Raw genomic sequence first — 17,661 nt, forward strand, 5'->3', positions numbered from 1 at the left:
AAGATAATTTCATTTAGTCAAACACTAGATTCCTTCTATACTGACCATTCAACTTGGTGCATCATCTTAAGACTCCTCTATCCGCGATTTGACTAATTCGTCCGTGGCTCATTTAAGCCTGTCTCCATCACCGTGGGGGGCATAAGTGAAGGAGTCTGCGTCAATTGCTATTGCAGGAAACCCAAAAAGATAATTACAAGAAAGATGACGCACTTTGGCAATTGAGTACACTACTCCTCTCGACGTGGACAGGCTCTGTTCTTAGTTAATCCGGGTTGATTGATGTATTAGATTACAACGTACATTTTAGAGACAACTTTCTCCCTGTCTAAATTGGACAAAGTCTCATATTTTGATTAAGAGCCTATAATCCACTGAAAGTTACGGCTTCTGTTCCCTGTCACCAATTAAAACCATGCCCTACTTAGCTCAGAGTTTCATCATCTCTCTAATTGGTACCCCATCTCCTCACTCCACACATTCTCCCAAGCCTAAGTTCAGGTTCAAAAGACAAAATAATGGATGCATACCAAATTATGACAGGGCTTCAGGGAGAGTGAAAGAGTTGTGTACGCGAATGTCCACGTCTCCATTTTGGAAAGAGCTATTAAATCGAAACTGAACTGAGCTCCAAATTAACATATATTCGAAGCTCGAATGAAACCCGACAAGTGTGATTTGTTAAGTCATTGGTTGGTTTCAGCTCCATATCATCATTGTCTACTTGGTCTAAGTATGCAAGAATTTCGCTAAACTTACAATTATGTACATATAACCTCTCGAACTCCACCAAAAAAAACCGGAAAACAAGAACCCTTATATAATTACTATGAAGGAAATACAAAATTAAACTGACATGTCTTCAATAGTGGGATAAAGGTTCCTACCTTGCATGGCAACAAACAAGTCAGTACATTTAATGATGATCAAGACCAGGTGCTACGGTTAGGCTCGTGCTTCTTTGTAGCGATGTCGCTTAATTCTGTATTTAGTTACTAAAGGCCACAAACAACAAGAACCCAAGGGACCATAGATCAAAACATCAGCCGTTGCCCTCCATTCCATAACCCCGATCCAGCATCTATATGTTGGACATAATAGAGCGGGCAATTTCTCACTGTTCTGGCAAGCACCGGTCCACAAACTACAAGTATACAGATAGCAGATTTGCTGTGATATTTAGGGAGGCGTTGCGCTGTTCATCTAGTCTCTAGTTAGAGAGCAGCATGGTCATAGTTAGGGGCCACCGCCAAAATTCTGTCATTTCGATTAACAGCCTGTCTAGCACCTTCACCCTCTGCGGCAGCTTGGACACCATCGTCCAGAACTATTAAATAACCTTCTCTTCTTATCAAGCTCTGCATCACAAGAAATTCGGCATGAGAATGCTGATGAGAGCTGTTGATACTTCTGTAATAAATGGTAAGAGTTCTCAGCAGTTGCATCATACCTCTATGATAGTTTTGACTTTTTTGATTTCACTCGCTGCTTCCTTCTCTGAAATATCATTATTTTCATCGAACTGCTGATGGACATACCACATGATTAAGTCCCTTTGCCTCATTCCAACCAATCCATCCCCTGCAAGATATAAGGAAACAAATAAAACTACATCAATCTGCCAACAAACTTTAAATAGAGAAAGTTCCCACTGGATCATTTATACAAAGAGCAGAGCATCAGGCAATATGTAACAACTGGTGGAAAAATCAATCTCCAACCAATGCACCTCTAGATCAACTTATATTCCCAGAGGAGAAACGATTACCTACCTTCTCGTGTTACAGCTTCTTCATGCTGTCTCAGGCGCATAATGAGGGCTTGTGTTACCCTTTGGAAATACTCATCACTGACCACAAGCTTTTCTCGTTGCTTGTCACCGGAACTTGCTCCAGTTTCTGCATTACCATAATCTAATTTTTGTGAGATCCAAAATACAATCAAAAGAATAACAAGCTAGTGGAGATTGAATACTCACTTGCATTGCTAAACTGCGTGTCCAACGCAGCATCTGTGGGTTGAGCGTCATCTTGGGCAGGAGGATCAGGTCCATTACCACCGCTGCTATCGCCCAAATCACGATTACCATCTTGAAACTCAGATAGATCAATCTCAGTTGACTCCACACTGTATGGAGGGAAAACCAGGAACAAATCCCAAGAAAGGTTATGGCAATGGTATGTGAGATGGGTTGAGCAGTACACGCCACTTAGAAGAGTGAAAGGCAGGCGACAACACTTAAATGTGAGGAGGAAATCTTAAAAGTTAGCTGAGATCTTGCCTATTATAGATGTTTTCAACAGTTTCCTTGCTACATCAACATGGCGTGGGTTGTACCTATAAGGAACATTATTTTTAAAAATATTACTCAAATTACCCAATGAAGGACAAGGACCTCAAGAAAAGTACCTGAGTTTCCAAATAACTTCGAGCAATGGCCTCAGACAGCCTGATCAATGCCTCAAGTTGCCTGACAGTCATGCGGTAAGCAACTCTGCTACCAGGAGTTGTATCACCTCTTCGAAGTGCAACATATGACTCGACCAACACTTTTCTTGCTTCTGAGCTCAGCTGCATTAATTAGTCCAGTTAAAATGATCAATATATACCTGCAGATACTTTTCTGTAAAACAAAGAACAAAGTCACCGCTGAAAATCAGAAACAAACCTTTGGTTTCAAAGTTTTTGCATATGCAATGTAACGTTTCAGTTGGGCAGTATTAAATGCAGGAACAATAGCATCTTCACGTTTCTGATGAACTCTCACAATATGGTGGGCAATGTGGTAATCGATCTCATCATCTGGTCATCAATCATTACATATACCAGATCGAACCTCGAAAGTATAGCTGGAGGTAGAGCTACGTTATACTGCGTACAGGCATAACTAAATTAGTCAAGCATCATAAGTCTACAATGATCGAAAAATGTCAATTAAGTAAAGTTCTAACTTCAAGGTTTCCAAAATTCATCGTCTCACCTTGAGTGGTTTAGATTTGTCATAACGGCCTCTGTCGGGTTGGCAGCAGCAGCTAGGATTGATGTCCGGGCATTTAGAGTTGCCTGAATACCTGCTTTTGTGATGCTTATTGTCTGTTGCTCCATAGCTTCATGAATTGCAACCTTCAAAATGAAAGTCAATTTCAGTCCTAAGTACCAGATTTAAATGTGGCCAATGTCACAGAAGCAAGGAAGTGAACTCACCTGATCCCTGATGTCCATTTTATCAAATTCATCGATGCAACAGATTCCATTGTCCGCAAGCATGAGGGCACCAGCCTAAAATAATCATATGATCTCAGAAACCTGCAGTAATTTTTGCACCGGAGAAGCAACTAAACAACTAAAGAAAAGAGACAGCTTCTTGTTCTGTCCAGTTGAACTTATTTGTCCAAATTCAACAAAAGATATTATCTTGACAAGAGAATGTAAGACGATTGAAAGAAGAGGCAATCAAGAAGGTGCCAGTAAACACTCAATAACAGGTCAGGAATGTGAAAGAGTGAAGCCAATTTCTCACATTTTTCAACAGAATCGTGCAAAATAACTCCTAATAAGCAGCTTACTTAAAGGGGATATCTTCCTCAACTCTGCATTTACAACTGATAAGAAAGAGTCCACAGTAAATTTCCTTACCACCAGTTACATTGGAGGAGATGAATAGGAAAGGCGAATCTAGGACCATAAACAGTCTAAGGTACATTCTGCTACTTCCAGAATACCGTCAAAGATTTTGGAATGAACAGATCGCTACTTCATTTTGCACTTTACGAAGATACTTCAACCATAATTGCACTGTGCATTCTGCAAGTCCACCTTCTATGAAATGGCTCTAAATAGAGATCCAATAGTCAAACTTGTGGCTTCCAAGTTGTTTCAGAAATCATTACCGTTACAATATTATTGGTTTTTGTCACTATTGCAAGATCTCTAAATGAAAAGGCAAAAAGTGGATTTCTGCCTGAAGGACCAAGGAAGATCCATTTGCAAGGTGAATGGTTGTCATTGTTGGTTGACAACATATCTCGCTAAAATTTTTCACAAGTAGCAAGCGTATAAACCCCCACCATTATCTAAAAGTACCCAGTGGTCCCACATACCCCACACTCTGTGAATGCACTTAGTTGCATACAGTTGATATTATGGAAAAGGTAGACCAGGGAGCGGTGACAGCATCTTCAACAAGAATTATCACAAATCTGAAGTCACAGCAGTCAAACAAGGTGAGTGTTCTTTCCATCAGAAAAACCAAACTTTGTGACAAAGAAAGTAGTCCAATCTTTCCTTCAGTGGGTTCTTCAACTTCCAGCAAGGCACATGCTAGAATAGAAATTGAATTTTGCAGGCACAATGCACTGCAGCAGTTTAATTCTTCCTTTTTCCAGGAAAGATGCAAAGACAGCATCAGACACTTTAATGCCAATAACCCATTTTTGCATATACCATATCAAACCAAAAGATATTCTAAAAGAAAGAATAAGAAGCAACTACCTCGACAAAATTCCCCTGTTTCTGGTTCTTTGGCAACAGTTGCAGTCAACCCAGCAGCAGAGGAAGATTTTCCGATGTGTATACAGATCTTGGGACTATGCCTGAAGTATATCTGAAACACAAGCGAGCACATAAATAAATCCATAAATCGAATAATACACAAAAACATGGATTCCATTCAGCAAGCATGATCATAGGGTTGACGAATTGGATTAAAAAAGACAGCGTACTTGAGGAACTGGATTTTGCACAGCTAGGATCTCCAACAATGCAGACATTGACATCCCCTCTCAGGTTGATGCCTTCGTGAGTTACCTTGTGAACGCCACCAACAAGCATAAGGAGAATAGCTCGCTTTATGTCTTGATGACCAAAAACTGTTGGAGCAATGCTATTGACAAGCTTATTGAAGAAATCAGGGTATTCCTCATTCTCTGAATTTCATCAATCTCTTCAGCCTGTGACAGACAGAGACATCAGAAGCTGCTGGGTCAGCTGTGACTACTGAAACTCGCCATGATTGCACAAGGTTGTTAGGGAAAGCCCATTACAGGATAATGGTTCAGGTCAAATGATGTTTAACTACTTTGGAAGAATTTGAGTACATGGTACTACTAGAAGGGAGTTCATGTGACTTACAGAGTAAACTTGGTCTCAGACAGACATAAGCTTTTTGCCTGCTATGTCAAAAAGATTTTTCAACTACAACTATGCCAACTAAAGCACAGAATATTATTTCACTATCTTATATATTGGATTTTGGAACTATGGAAACCCCAACCGGATTACTTGTTTCTATCACAATCAATTGAATGAACCCATATACAGATAGATATTTTTTATTGAATGAAGTAAAATGATTTATTGAATGAAGTAAAATGATTCTACATTCTTAAGTCACATTATTGTTCACACTATCACTTAAAGGAAGGTTGTTCATTGGAGACGAACCATGAATTGCTGATTGTCATCTTCATCAGCACCCTTCTTCCTATTTCTAATGTCAATGTCTCTTCTACCATCCATAATCTGAACCGATGCAAAAAGAGGTAAAGTTAGCATTAGCAAATACTCTGTGCACAATTTGCTTAATTAATCAACTGATTCCCCAGTGAGCAACCTGCACTGAATTGGCAATGAAGGCAAGCCGATAAGAGAGATCCTCACGCCTAATGCTCGAAGACCTCTCACACCTTCCTTTCCAACAGATGATGGGTTGCGCTGTAAGCTTCTTGCGGCACTCTGCTCTCTCGCCAGGAAGCCAGGGCCATATGTCAGGAATGACAACGACAGTACAGTAAAATGACCCTGAAATCATTCAAATGATCAAATTAATTCAGAAGAAGAAGCATCAAGAAGTAAATGAATAAAAGAAGAAAGATTGACAAGCTAATTCTCGATAACTTCCTATGCTTAATGTGAGTAGGAGAATGTTCCATCACATTCAGTAGTTATCAGTTGATCTGTGTAAACAAGTAGTCTTAAGCATTGTGTTTCTTCAAGAAAAAGCAGTCCTAATTATTACACCAATTTTTTCTTTGTTCTTTTCTTTCTCACTGAAACTTGCACGTTTGCAAAAAGGCAAATTCAGATATGATCCACTCAGCTTCAAATGGCTTATGTAGGGGACACAAATTCATATACATAGCATTTATTCCGACAAGTCAGACATGGCAAAGACTCACATCCAGCTTGACAATTGATCGACGATGATGGCCTAGAATTTACAGTAGAAGGAATAATTCTATCACAGCAATAAATTTGCAATCTTAATTAGCTACCACTATTTCAAATAGATTGGCACCGGCAAGACCACATAGTCTGAGATGAACGTTGTCCAATAGCTAGTTTAACCAGATGTATTCTGGAATGAAGATGCTGATATTCGTAGCTTCCATCGCAAGAATCAAACTCATCATATTCTTTCATGCTAAGAAATTACATGCTGAGATTGGTGGCTTCCTACGTAGGATCACCTGCCTGTTACTTTTTGGAAGAGAATAAATTCTGGAAGACTAAAAACTAGAGAAAGGATGAAACCGAAAAGATGACTGGACAATTAGGCCTCATAGCGACCCTGAAAATTGAGCGATTGATCCTTACGTGTCACCAGCTCTAGCCTGCTCAACTATGTCATGGCGGAGAATGACATCCATCGATCTGGGCAGGGATCCAGCAGGTATCTCTTTGGAGGTCTCCTGCATTCTCACCCTCTGCCAATCTGCGAATTTGCTCTCTTGGCGGAGCAATGCCCACTTCATCCTGTTTTGGCACGTAGGATCCACGCAGATTGAGGGCTGCAATTAAGCACGACACCGCAAGGCTGATAAATAAATTACAAGGAAGAGATAATGCGAACTAGCAGAAAACACTCGCAAGGCATATACTAGGCAACCTCAGTATACTTGAACTGTTGCTCCACATTTCTTATGACGCCTCCACAGTCCAAGCACTTGAATGTACCCTGGAGAAGCTCCGGCCGCACTTCACTCGTGCGAGTGACCACACCAGTCACCGATACAAGCTTCCCTATTTCTGCGGTGGTCAGTTCCCTCAACCTACAGTTTTAGATCAATCGAATCATTTCGAGATAATGAATTCGGGGCAAACGAGAATTGACACGCGCAAAGGAAAGGGCAGAGTGATTGCCTCTAAAAATTCGAACTTTACTGTCGTTATGAGCAAGTAGAAGTGAGGGGCAGGAGAAAAAGGAGACCTCTTGGCGAAGGGGAGATTGAAGAAGGCGATGTTGATGTCCTTGTGGGGATTATCGTCGGCGATGAAGGTGGGCTTCTGCTCCATGACGAACCGCTTGCAAGCATTCCTGAGGTACGGCTCGAACCTAATTGACAGCGCGCGCACACAACAGTCAAATACAGAAATTGAGGGAACAATCGAGGCGGCGGAACCGGAACGGAGGCGATAAAAAGACGGACCTCAAGAACTCGTCGGAGATGGCGGACTGGAGGAGGTCGCTGAAGAGCATGACGTGGGAGAAGTCGATGAAGATGGTGCTGGACTCGCTGGCCTTCATGGCGTCGATCTCCGCCGAGTAGTAAGGCGGCCCTCTAGAGTTCGGATCCACCGTAAAGCTGCGCGATTTTTCAGTGGGTTTTTCCTCATCATCGTCAATCCACAGCACAAGGCAAAGATTATATTCATCGGAACGGGAGGGGAAAGGGAAGGAGGGGTTACCTCTGGAAGTCGAGGAAGACATCCTCCACCTGGACGGCCTTGCGGTCGACGAAGTACGACTCCATTGGGGGCCGCGAACGACGATTGAATTCCTCTCCCTCGTCCGCTCCTCCTCTGCAGATCAGCAGTTCGCCTCTGAGGGTTGGAATGATGGAAATGGTGGAGGAAGGAGGAAGGAGGAAGAGGAAGGAGAAGGACGACGGAGTTTTATGGGAAGATATGGAGGGCCTCCATGGGCTCCCGCCAAAAGATCCCTGATGGGCCTGGGCTTCGCTTCGCTTCTTGGGCTTTTTCTTTGCGGCCCATTTCAGCCTTTGAATCGATCTAACGCTGTGGCTTTGGTCCCCGCACCAGCTTAGATGCCGACGCGAAGCCATGACAAATCTCGACTCGATCGATGCGTTAGGTTTTATGCTCACCCTCATTTTCTTTGTATTGATGGCCGTATGATTAACCTTGACTTGATTTTGACTAAATCTCGTCTCGGATGCGTGAAACCGATCTCGGGAAAGCACCTAGCGGAGGTGCCGACGGCGGGGATTGTATGCATGTGAGAAAATGGAACATTCATCGGACCAGAAACAAGACCCCGAGCCCTTATAATATGCGAAGAGAGCGACCGCGGTGTTGTTATTAGCGGTGGTCCATGATTTGTATCGTCGCCAACGTTAGTACATCAGTTCAGCTTGTCAACCAGATCAGATGACGATTGCTAATATATGATCGGCTGCATGAACTTGAACCAAACTCTCCGTGAAACCGATCACCAGGCTCATCATATTTGGTTTCGAGGAGTCGGCACAATTTCATACGAGTGAGTGGCTCATGAAATCTCTCCTCAAATCGAAAAAGAAGCGACAGACGATACCCTTAGTTAACCATTTGCCTACTAGAACAGTACATAGTCCCATGGGCCGAGCAGCCAAACTACTACGCACTCAAGAATCGATCTGGTCAGCTATTCTAATATCGTTTAATCAGCTGCCTAGTCCATCCTCTAAGTAGCGCTTCACCCTTCAAGAACATTGGTCCGTGGTATAGTGTCGACAGACTCACATCTAATGTCGACAGAACGACTTGCGCCTACGCTTCTGTTTGATGGAGATACCTGATGAATTTGAGAATTTCCGCACAACGTTCGCTCGCGGCATTTAGGTGGGAATAAACGGTATCAAGACTCGAGAATCTGTCAACAAGAAAAATTATAACTACAGGAAGTTCTTACGGCTATACGATCCACCAACCTTTCATCATTCATTCAGAAGAGGCTATTATGTAATTTACGCGTAGGGAACGAGACTGGTCTTCTCCAAATCCGTCGTCCTGTTGTTGAATACGTGGAAAAGGTGATCGCACGCCTGCCTGGATGATGGCCCTCTTGTGCAGTTTTCGTGCATTGCAGTGCGATTTCGAGCACTTGAAAAGCCGCATTCTCTTCCTAGCTAAGAGCGGCCTTAATGCAGGGTCTATCAACTCTTCCCGAGCCGAATCTTGCGTCTCAATATGAGTCTCCACCCATCTGACCATGTCAATGTCTAAACCGAAAGATGCATCTGTTGGCATTTTCCCACTGACGAGCTCCATCAGCACGATTCCCATACTATACACATCACTTTTCTCAGTTGCCTTCAAGGAGTATGCATACTGAGAGAAAGCAAAGCAGCAAGTAAGAACAGCCTGTACTATCTTTGCATATATTAGGTCGAATGAAAATTTAGATTGGAACAGAACGGTGCAGATACCTGGAGCAATGTAGCCGTACGACCCCGCGAACCATGAATTGGACTCTGTGTCTAGTGATTCATAATTCTCCACCAGCGATTTCGCGAGCCCAAAATCACCTAGGTGTGCCTCCATGTTGGAGTCCAGCAACAAATTGCTAGATTTGATATCCCTGTGAACGATCTTCGGAGCACAATCATGATGCAGGTACTCCACACCTTGAGCTAAACCCAGCGCTATGCGTAACCTTGCTTCCCAATCGAGGCTCCTCTGCTTCTTTGAATTCGCTGACTTCTGATGCAACCAATCCCATAGACTTCCATTCTCCATGTACTCATAAATTAACAGATTGGAACCTGCTGCTTTGTTGCTGCAGTAGCCCATCAGTTTCACAAGGTGTCTATGCCGGACTCTGCCCAACGTCTTGACTTCCCTGACGAAGCTCTTATTTGACAGAAGATCTTCCCTCCACACTATCTTCTTAACTGCCAGCGTTTCAGTAGGCATCTCAGCCCTGTAGACTTTACCAGATCCCCCGAACCAATCATGAACTCATCACTAAGGTTGTTGGTGGCTTCCATAATATCTTCCCATCTAAAGTCTTGCTTGGCAGCGCCCTGGTGGAAGAGTAATCTCCGATGTGCCTGGGAAGAACTGGTGGAGGACGCACATTTCACTTCGTTGAATCTTTTGAAAGCCTCTCGCCTGCGCTTCAAGAACAGGGCAATTCCAAACACTAAAAGAGCAAGAGCTGCCAAGGTCGACACTGCAGAGATGATCACGACTGCGGATTCACTCAGACGTGGCTGGTTACTGGATATGAAGCTGTTGCATGGGACAAGAGGACTCCACAGAGATGCAGGTTCCCTTGGAATGCATGAGCTGGCCACCGTGAGAACTGCTTCCCCAGTTTGCCCTGAAGCTGGTTGTAAGAGAAGTCAAGCTTGCCCAAGCTGCTCATTTCGCCAACTTCCGAAGGAATTTCACCAACCAGCTGATTGTGAGACATATTGAGTGCTTCGAGTTTCAACAGCATGGCTATAGAGGGTGGGATTTGGCCACTGAGATTGTTGTGGCTCAGATCAAGAATGGTTTGGAGATTCTGGAGTTGTCCTAGTTCTACAGGAATTTTACCAGTGAAGTTGTTTTTCCGAGAGTCGAAGCTCATAAAGCTTGCCTAACTTCCCTATGGAAGAAGGATAGGCCCAGAGAGTTGGTTGCGGTCAAGGTTGAGGACGTTGAGTGAGGCAAGATCACCAATTTCAGCAGGGAGCGTTCCATTCAGCGAGTTTCCATCAAGAGAAAGCTTCAACAGCTTGGAACATTCAGATAGCTGTGGAGGAACGGGGCCAGTAAAGCTGTTGCTCGAAAGCTTAAGTTCCCCCAACTGAGGCAAGCTGCCAAGCCACGAGGGGACTGGCCCGGAGAGAAGGTTATTGTTTAGATCAAGGTGGGTCAATTTCTTGCACAAGGAGAGCTGAACAGGAACCGGTCCAGTAAGCAAATTTCCGGATAGGTCAAGCAATGAGAGCTCGCGGATCTTCCCCAAGGTCCAGGGGAGACTCCCATTGAATCGATTGTTACCTAATCTGACTCTTTCCAGGAAAGGCGAATTACCCAGTTGGGGAGGTATTTCGTGCTCAAACGAATTATCTGTGACATCGAAAGAAAGGAAAGAGCGCGAGCTACACAAGGCAGAGACGCTGCCACTGAATCTATTTTTGGAAAGGTTGATCCTGGTCAGGTTCCTTAGATTGATGAGAGAGTCGGGAAGATTACCAGCGAGAGAATTGTTATAGAGCATGAGCTGCTTCAATGCCAGGAGATTCCCCAGTGTTGGGGGAATACCGCCAGACAGAGCATTGTCTGCCAAGTCCAGAATGATTAGTTGGTGGCAGTTGCCTAAAGCGGCGGGAATTTCTCCTACAAGCTCATTCTGCCTCAGGTGAAGGAGATTAAGTTGATGTAGCCTCCCAATGCTGTCAGGTATCCTCCCACTGAAGTGATTTCCAAAGAAATCGATCATTTGCAAGCTCGAGCAGTTTCCTATCTCCGTGGGGATCTCCCCGCTTAAGCGGTTGTCGTAGAGATACAGCACCTGGAGCTCGCCGAGCATCCCAATCTCATGCGGCAGGCTCCCCTCCAGATCGTTGTGGTACAGAGCCAGGTTCTGCAGGCTGCTGAGGTTTGCTATGGATGTAGAAATGTTGCCCGCCAAGCTGTTGTTGTGGAGATAGAGATCTGTCAGGAAGACCAACTCATATAGCTCGACAGGGATGACGCCGGTGAGCGTGTTGTTGGAAAGGTCGAGCTGCTTCAGAGCACGGCAGTTGCTCAATTGTGGGGGAATGGGGCCAGAGAGCTGGGCCTGAGCCAGAAACAGGTCCGCCAGATGAGTGGCATTGGAGCACAGGGCAGCGGGAATGGTGCCGGAGAGGTTGTTGTTGGAAAGAACCAGGGAAACCAGCTCCCCCATGCTCCCCAACTCCGCAGGGATGCTGCCGGTGAGCTGGTTCAACGACAAGTCCAAAGTCTCGAGCTTGTGCAGGCGGGCCAGGGATGTTGGGATGGGACCCTCCAGCTGATTCCCCAGCAAGTTCAAGTAGTGCAGCTCGCTTATCTCGCCAATCATGTCATCAATCTCCCCGGACAGGCTGTTGTTTGCCAGGTTCAGCAACTCGAGATTCCTAAGCCGGCCCACCCTCGGGATGGATCCGTTGAGGCCATTGAGGCTGGCGGCAAACAGCGTGAGGCTGGAGCAGTTGCCCAGCTCGGGCGGGATGGGGCCGGTGAGCTGGTTCTCTTGCAGTTTGAGGTTCTGGAGCAGTTGGAGCTGTCCTAGCTGAGGAGGGATGGGGCCGGTGAGGCTGCATGAGGCCAAGCCGAGAGTAATGAGGTTCTTGAGGCCGCCGAAGGACGGAGGGATGGGGCCGGTGAGGGCAGGGTTGTCGCCGAGGCGGAGGAAGCGGAGGGAGGAGAGGGAGCCGAGCTGAGGAGGGATGGACCCGGAGAGCTGGTTGGTGAAGAGGAGGAGGGACTCAAGGGAGGAGAGGTGGAGAGAGCAGGTGGGATCGGTCCTGTCAGGCTGTTGCCGGGAGGTCAAGGTGAAGCAGGTTCCGCAGGCGGCCCAGGGACGGCGATATCGATCCTGACAGAGAGGAAGCCGACAGGTTGAGGGCCACCACCTGTTGCTGAAGCTGATCACAGGACACGCCAGTCCACGTACAGAAATCCGGGTTACCGGAGACCAGTCGGACAGCACTCCCGGGTCTCTCTTCCGCGAACGACGCCTTGGCCTCCAGAAGTATTCTCAGGGTCGTCTCGCCATGTCCCACCGCGCAGAACAACGCCAGAAGCGCGAGGATCACAGCAACCCAAATATCACGAGCTCCGCGAGGCATGAACAATATCGCCATTGCTTTCGCTCGGCGCAACGCGCGTCTCCTTCACTATATGCGTCGGTAGCAGAGCATGGAACACGACCGCGCGTTCCCGCCGATGGTTATGGCCGAGTTAAGCGCTCCTGCTGTGACCGGTGGTCGTTGGCTGGTGGAGGAAGGGGATGGGAAGGGGTGCATGGATTCGAGTGCTTGCATGCGTTGGAGTTGGAAAGAGTTGGGTGTGTTTGCAGAGCCCTTAAAGACCGCCCTTTGCCTTGAAATCCCACACGGGCGCAGGCCTGCTCAGCTGTTAATGAACCGCCATGACTGACCACCGAACGGAGGAGAGAGAGAGAGAGAGAGAGAGAGAGAGAGTTAATGAGAACAGAGGAGGATGGGATGTATGCATAAGGAAAAGTCGTAATGGAATAATATCCAGTCAGTGACTAACTCCAAAACATGAAACCATATTTATAATATTATTAATTATTGATACGCTAACAATCTAAATTATTCATGAATTTGCACCAAGAGCGCGAGCCCACGCGGTGCTGATAATTGGGTTTTATTTGGGTTTTGGGTACCAACGTCCAAGTCCAAAGAACAGAGAAAAGGAAAGACGCAGTGGTTGAATTGCTGATGTTCTAGTTCTTTGCTGCTTCTGAGTGTGTTAGCTCCTGAGTACCGAAACCTCCGTTCGAAAGAGAGCGGTTGAGTTGCCACTTTTCCCATTTCTTTAAACTTTGGCACGTATAGAATACCATAGAACGGTTCGAAAGGCTTCACCAAGTCAAAAGCAGACCCCACCACGTCCACATCCACAAACGATTCTTAAATGATTCTGGTGTGCGCGAGGTCGATGCATTTGAGCCCTTGATATTGAAGGGGTCTTGAGTGAGACCCATATGATCCGAGGGTCAGATGCGCTGACCGCACATGCACCCGAAGCATCCTAAAATGTCTCACGTCGACGTCCTGTGATATTCCTTTAGTGTACCCTGCAGCAAACTTCCAAAGTACAACAAACTCCAACTCCACCATGAATAGGCCCTCTCTTTATTGTCCTGCAAGTCTCTCCCTTCATTATTCAGTGCTCACGACCATAATACTGACAAGTAACCTTTTCAAATTCCTGCTGGTTTCAGCTGCCTACTCAAACATTCTTTCTTCTTTTTGTTCCTTTGATCGACTTCTTCTCTTTCTTTATCCTTTATCAAATCCTCTCCCCTTTGGACTCCCAGCTTCTCCATTGTCTGAGCTACAGTCCCTTTGATGCCCTCCAACGCCACTAAATAGCTATAGTTGAAAGCTGTGATCCGATACGAATCAACTACTGCTTGGTCTAGAAAGGTAAAGTATTGTCTAGAAAAATGGCCTTTCCCAGAAATAGTCCAACCCAACTCGATTTGGCCCCGACAATTCCTATGGAAAATGCCAAATGCCAAATGCAACGCCTTTAGCCAGACTCACAAGTTGATCTCAAAATCATCATATCTCGAAAATCTTTTCACTTCACCGATCATTAAAATTCCAAAGTTTGTCTTACCAACCCTTTTGTTAACAATTTTTTCCAAATAGCTGATTCTAATCTTTAGCTAATCTTTACCAAGAGTATAGAGCATGTCAATAACTTTTGACACAAGTAGATAAGTTTCTACTGGTGGCAGATACGAGATTAGACGAGGTGGGGAATTGAATATATTTGGGAAGTTGGACTGAACCGGCCTATCAACCAAGTATTAACATGAATTTTTCTCGGGATTATCCCGAGCTTTTCACTAAGGAATCCAATTCAACTTCGGTACAACTATAAAGACACAGAACTGTGGTGATACAGTGGACAAGTAGCAGGCATATGATCAATCTCATATTGCTGATTTCAAAGGGAAACCATTTAGTGAAAATAATAATAATTCTTAGTAAAGCTTAAATCATGTTGAGTAGGAATCAAACTTCGACACTTAACGCTAGCAAAAGGTCAGCTTCAACCATTAGATTAAGCATACTAAAATGGTTATCATCTGGATTGGGCATATCGTCAAATAAAAATTTCAGGTCAAGAATGCTTGACCAGTAGATCTTTCTAGCTCAAAAGGTTCATCTTTCACTAATGTAAGGTCACACGGTGTATTAATGATTTGAATGACTTGGTTAAACAAAGGATGGACATGATACTATTCTAGCCAAAAAGAACAACAAAGGGCAATAACGATCATTAGAATCCCATTAAAGAAAGGGAGACATTGCGGGCATTTGGCTGGAGAGGATCAATCAAACTAGCCTCCATTTTGATTTCAATTATGTATGGTCAGTGTAATCCAAGGAGTTAGGCTGGTGCAATGGACTCCCATCCGTTTTGATAAGCACGGCGTGTTGGAATTGCCTCCAAAATCACACGGTGAGGATTCTCCCAACTCCCGTGACACCCTAATTAATGCCCAATCTAACCCGCCTTATCTTTTGTTCCGTTCGATGGGCCATGAAATATCATTAAGAAAAGCACAAGTTCCACAATTATCAGCAATAGGGCAACCAATCCAAGATTCCACTATAGCCCATGAAGCATTGGAACTATCCGATACGTAGCCATCGAGTAGGGGCAATTGCCATATAAAATTGCCGTAGATGCTCGTTTCCAACATGAAAACGACAACGCCGATGACGATGCCAATGCCCGCAATGTCTCTCTAATATGGACGAGATTATTATTAGCATGACCCAGACACTTCAAGTAATTAGAATAGGAGAAGAAAATATGACCCCTACAAAGGAAAAAAAATCCCCGAGGAGGATTTGTTTTGACTTGAGAAAGTACAAGAAAACGACTTCTTTCTTTCTTTCTTTATTTTTTCCATAAAGATTTAGCATATTATTTAAAATCATGTATAAGACACAAACCTAACACGAAAGCTGTTAACATTTGGCAGGAGATATTTCTCATGAATATTCATTCACTGGCTGTTTTTCGTTCCAAAAGCAATAAAATTCACGCCAACATCATCGGAAAGAGACCATCTTCCTGTCAAGGGGTTGTACACAAATCCAGCCATCTCTTTGACCTGGATGAATCCGAGGATGGACGACTGCATTCAGCCAAAGTATATTGATCACATTAAAAACAACTGAGGCAGGCGGAAGGATGTACAAGCATGCATTCGTGGCTTACACTGATAGAAGAACGTTGTAGGATCAATGCTAGCTCTTCAGGGGTAAGGAAACTCGACCACTGGTGTGTACCTTTCGGAAGCTGCAATGTTGAAAAGGGAAGATGCATTGCTTTGTTAAATTTTAGGTACAACCGAGAAGTGATGTCTCCAGGTTAAATTATTTTCACAGTTCATAGTAAATTTATCAACTGATCAACCAACCATTATATCTAGAGGTGAACGAACTAGCTGAAAACTGCAAGTGAAACTGCTGAATTAAGAGAATCATCGTCCAGTTTAAATTTTGCAGTTATCTGTGCAATTTCACCAAGGAGATCCATTCATATATATCTAGCCACTTAGGAGCTTCCTAACCCAGCAACAAAAGATGACTCGCCGCATCTCTTATTATTGTCTAGACAAATATGAAAATTAAGAGCCAAGGCAAAACAGACCATTGTCTCCAATGCTATGTTATAATATAACATGCATTTTGAAATGTGTCGAGGAACAGCAGAAATTACTTATGAGTATAATCTTGCAATGGAATCAATAGTAGAGATGAAGACAGGGAGAAAGGAAAAGAAACATACCCAACGGAGGAGGTACTCAGCAGCAACGATAGCAGTAGCATAAGCTCTCATAGAACGGTTAATAGTTGAAATCACTATAGCTCCCTCAGGAATAGTCAATGCCGCGAGTGACTTACAGAACTCAGCAGGATCTGCTACATGCTCTATTACCTTTAGTCATTCAAAAGTGCACTTATATAAACCCTTTCATTATTTATCACATCAATAATAAAAAGATGTCCATCAAGCACCCATGCAAGAAAGTTAGATAGGATAGTGCTGCTGTAGCCTGAAAATTCATTCCATGATTGAACAGCAGAAAACTAGAAGGAAGAGAAAGTAATGAAGAAAATCTGTCTTGTCAAAACATTTGAAAGATCTAAGTTAACATGAAAGAAAAAGATTTGAAAGGAGTCAGGATGTGATTTGGGCAGAGAATAGATACCTCTAGAGAGATCACAGCATCAAACTTCCTCTGTTCTTCAACAAGCTTCTCTGCCAATTATTTGAATCACATAAGTTTTCACGACTCATGTTTTGACTGACGTAATATTATGAAAAACATTACGCTCTCTACAGTTATCCTCCTTTTTTCCTCCCTTTGCCAAGAAGAAAGGCAAGAGATATACAATCATGTTATGGCGATATGACTGCATGTGAGCCAAAAGACCCAAAACAACTTATACAGAAAATTTCTAAAAAGTAAGCCTCAGTCTCTGCCCAAGTGCCTTGTTAAAGCTATAGCACTTCTACCATCCCTATATTATACTGAAATTTAACCCAATGTTCTCTGTACTACTGCTTTTGAGTTCTGAAATTATGTACTCCAGATGTAAATCACCACTGTTATTTCAAAAGATATAGAATCCTGCCAAACAGTTACTATAACACTAAGGATGGTGATCCAAAGACCTTAAGCAGCTAGATAGAAGACTTTTGAAAAACGTAAGCTAATCTCAACCAAAGAAAGAACTACTCTTTTTTTGGTCGAAAAGAAAGAAAGAGAGGAACTATCGTAGAAAGAGAATTTTGTGCATCCGAATACCAATATATTGCCAACTACAGGACTTGCAAGTAGTAGGCATAATATATTTTGGATTTATGTATGATATAATCAACCATGATAAACATATTCAAGCTTCCAGCTAGGAATTT

General features: G+C 43.9%; 1 protein-coding gene, 1 long non-coding RNA gene and 1 pseudogene across 2 annotated transcripts; all 3 read right to left on the minus strand.

Annotated features, from left to right (window-relative positions):
• Window positions 1–796: 796 nt before the first annotated feature.
• Window positions 797–7,751, minus strand: LOC120292900 (annotated as a pseudogene).
• Window positions 7,752–8,497: 746 nt separating this feature from the next.
• Window positions 8,498–12,824, minus strand: LOC120292904 (LRR receptor-like serine/threonine-protein kinase GSO1). The gene is given in 10 exon segments (XM_039311453.1): window positions 8,498–9,061; window positions 9,064–9,126; window positions 9,129–9,330; window positions 9,418–9,947; window positions 9,950–10,255; window positions 10,258–10,558; window positions 10,560–10,612; window positions 10,615–12,462; window positions 12,465–12,503; window positions 12,506–12,824. Coding segments are annotated over 10 exon segments (3,756 nt in total). The 3' UTR covers window positions 8,498–8,966.
• A 2,805-nt stretch (window positions 12,825–15,629) lies between these two features.
• LOC120292838 lies at window positions 15,630–17,169 on the minus strand. The gene is made up of 4 exons (XR_005550446.1): window positions 16,952–17,169; window positions 16,528–16,677; window positions 15,955–16,035; window positions 15,630–15,847 (listed from the first exon to the last, which is right to left on the minus strand). It is a non-coding gene; the product is annotated as an uncharacterized LOC120292838 (long non-coding RNA).
• Window positions 17,170–17,661: the final 492 nt, after the last annotated feature.

Source organism: Eucalyptus grandis, chromosome 4 (assembly GCF_016545825.1).
Source record: "Eucalyptus grandis isolate ANBG69807.140 chromosome 4, ASM1654582v1, whole genome shotgun sequence".
NCBI classification, from domain to species: Eukaryota; Viridiplantae; Streptophyta; class Magnoliopsida; order Myrtales; family Myrtaceae; genus Eucalyptus; species Eucalyptus grandis.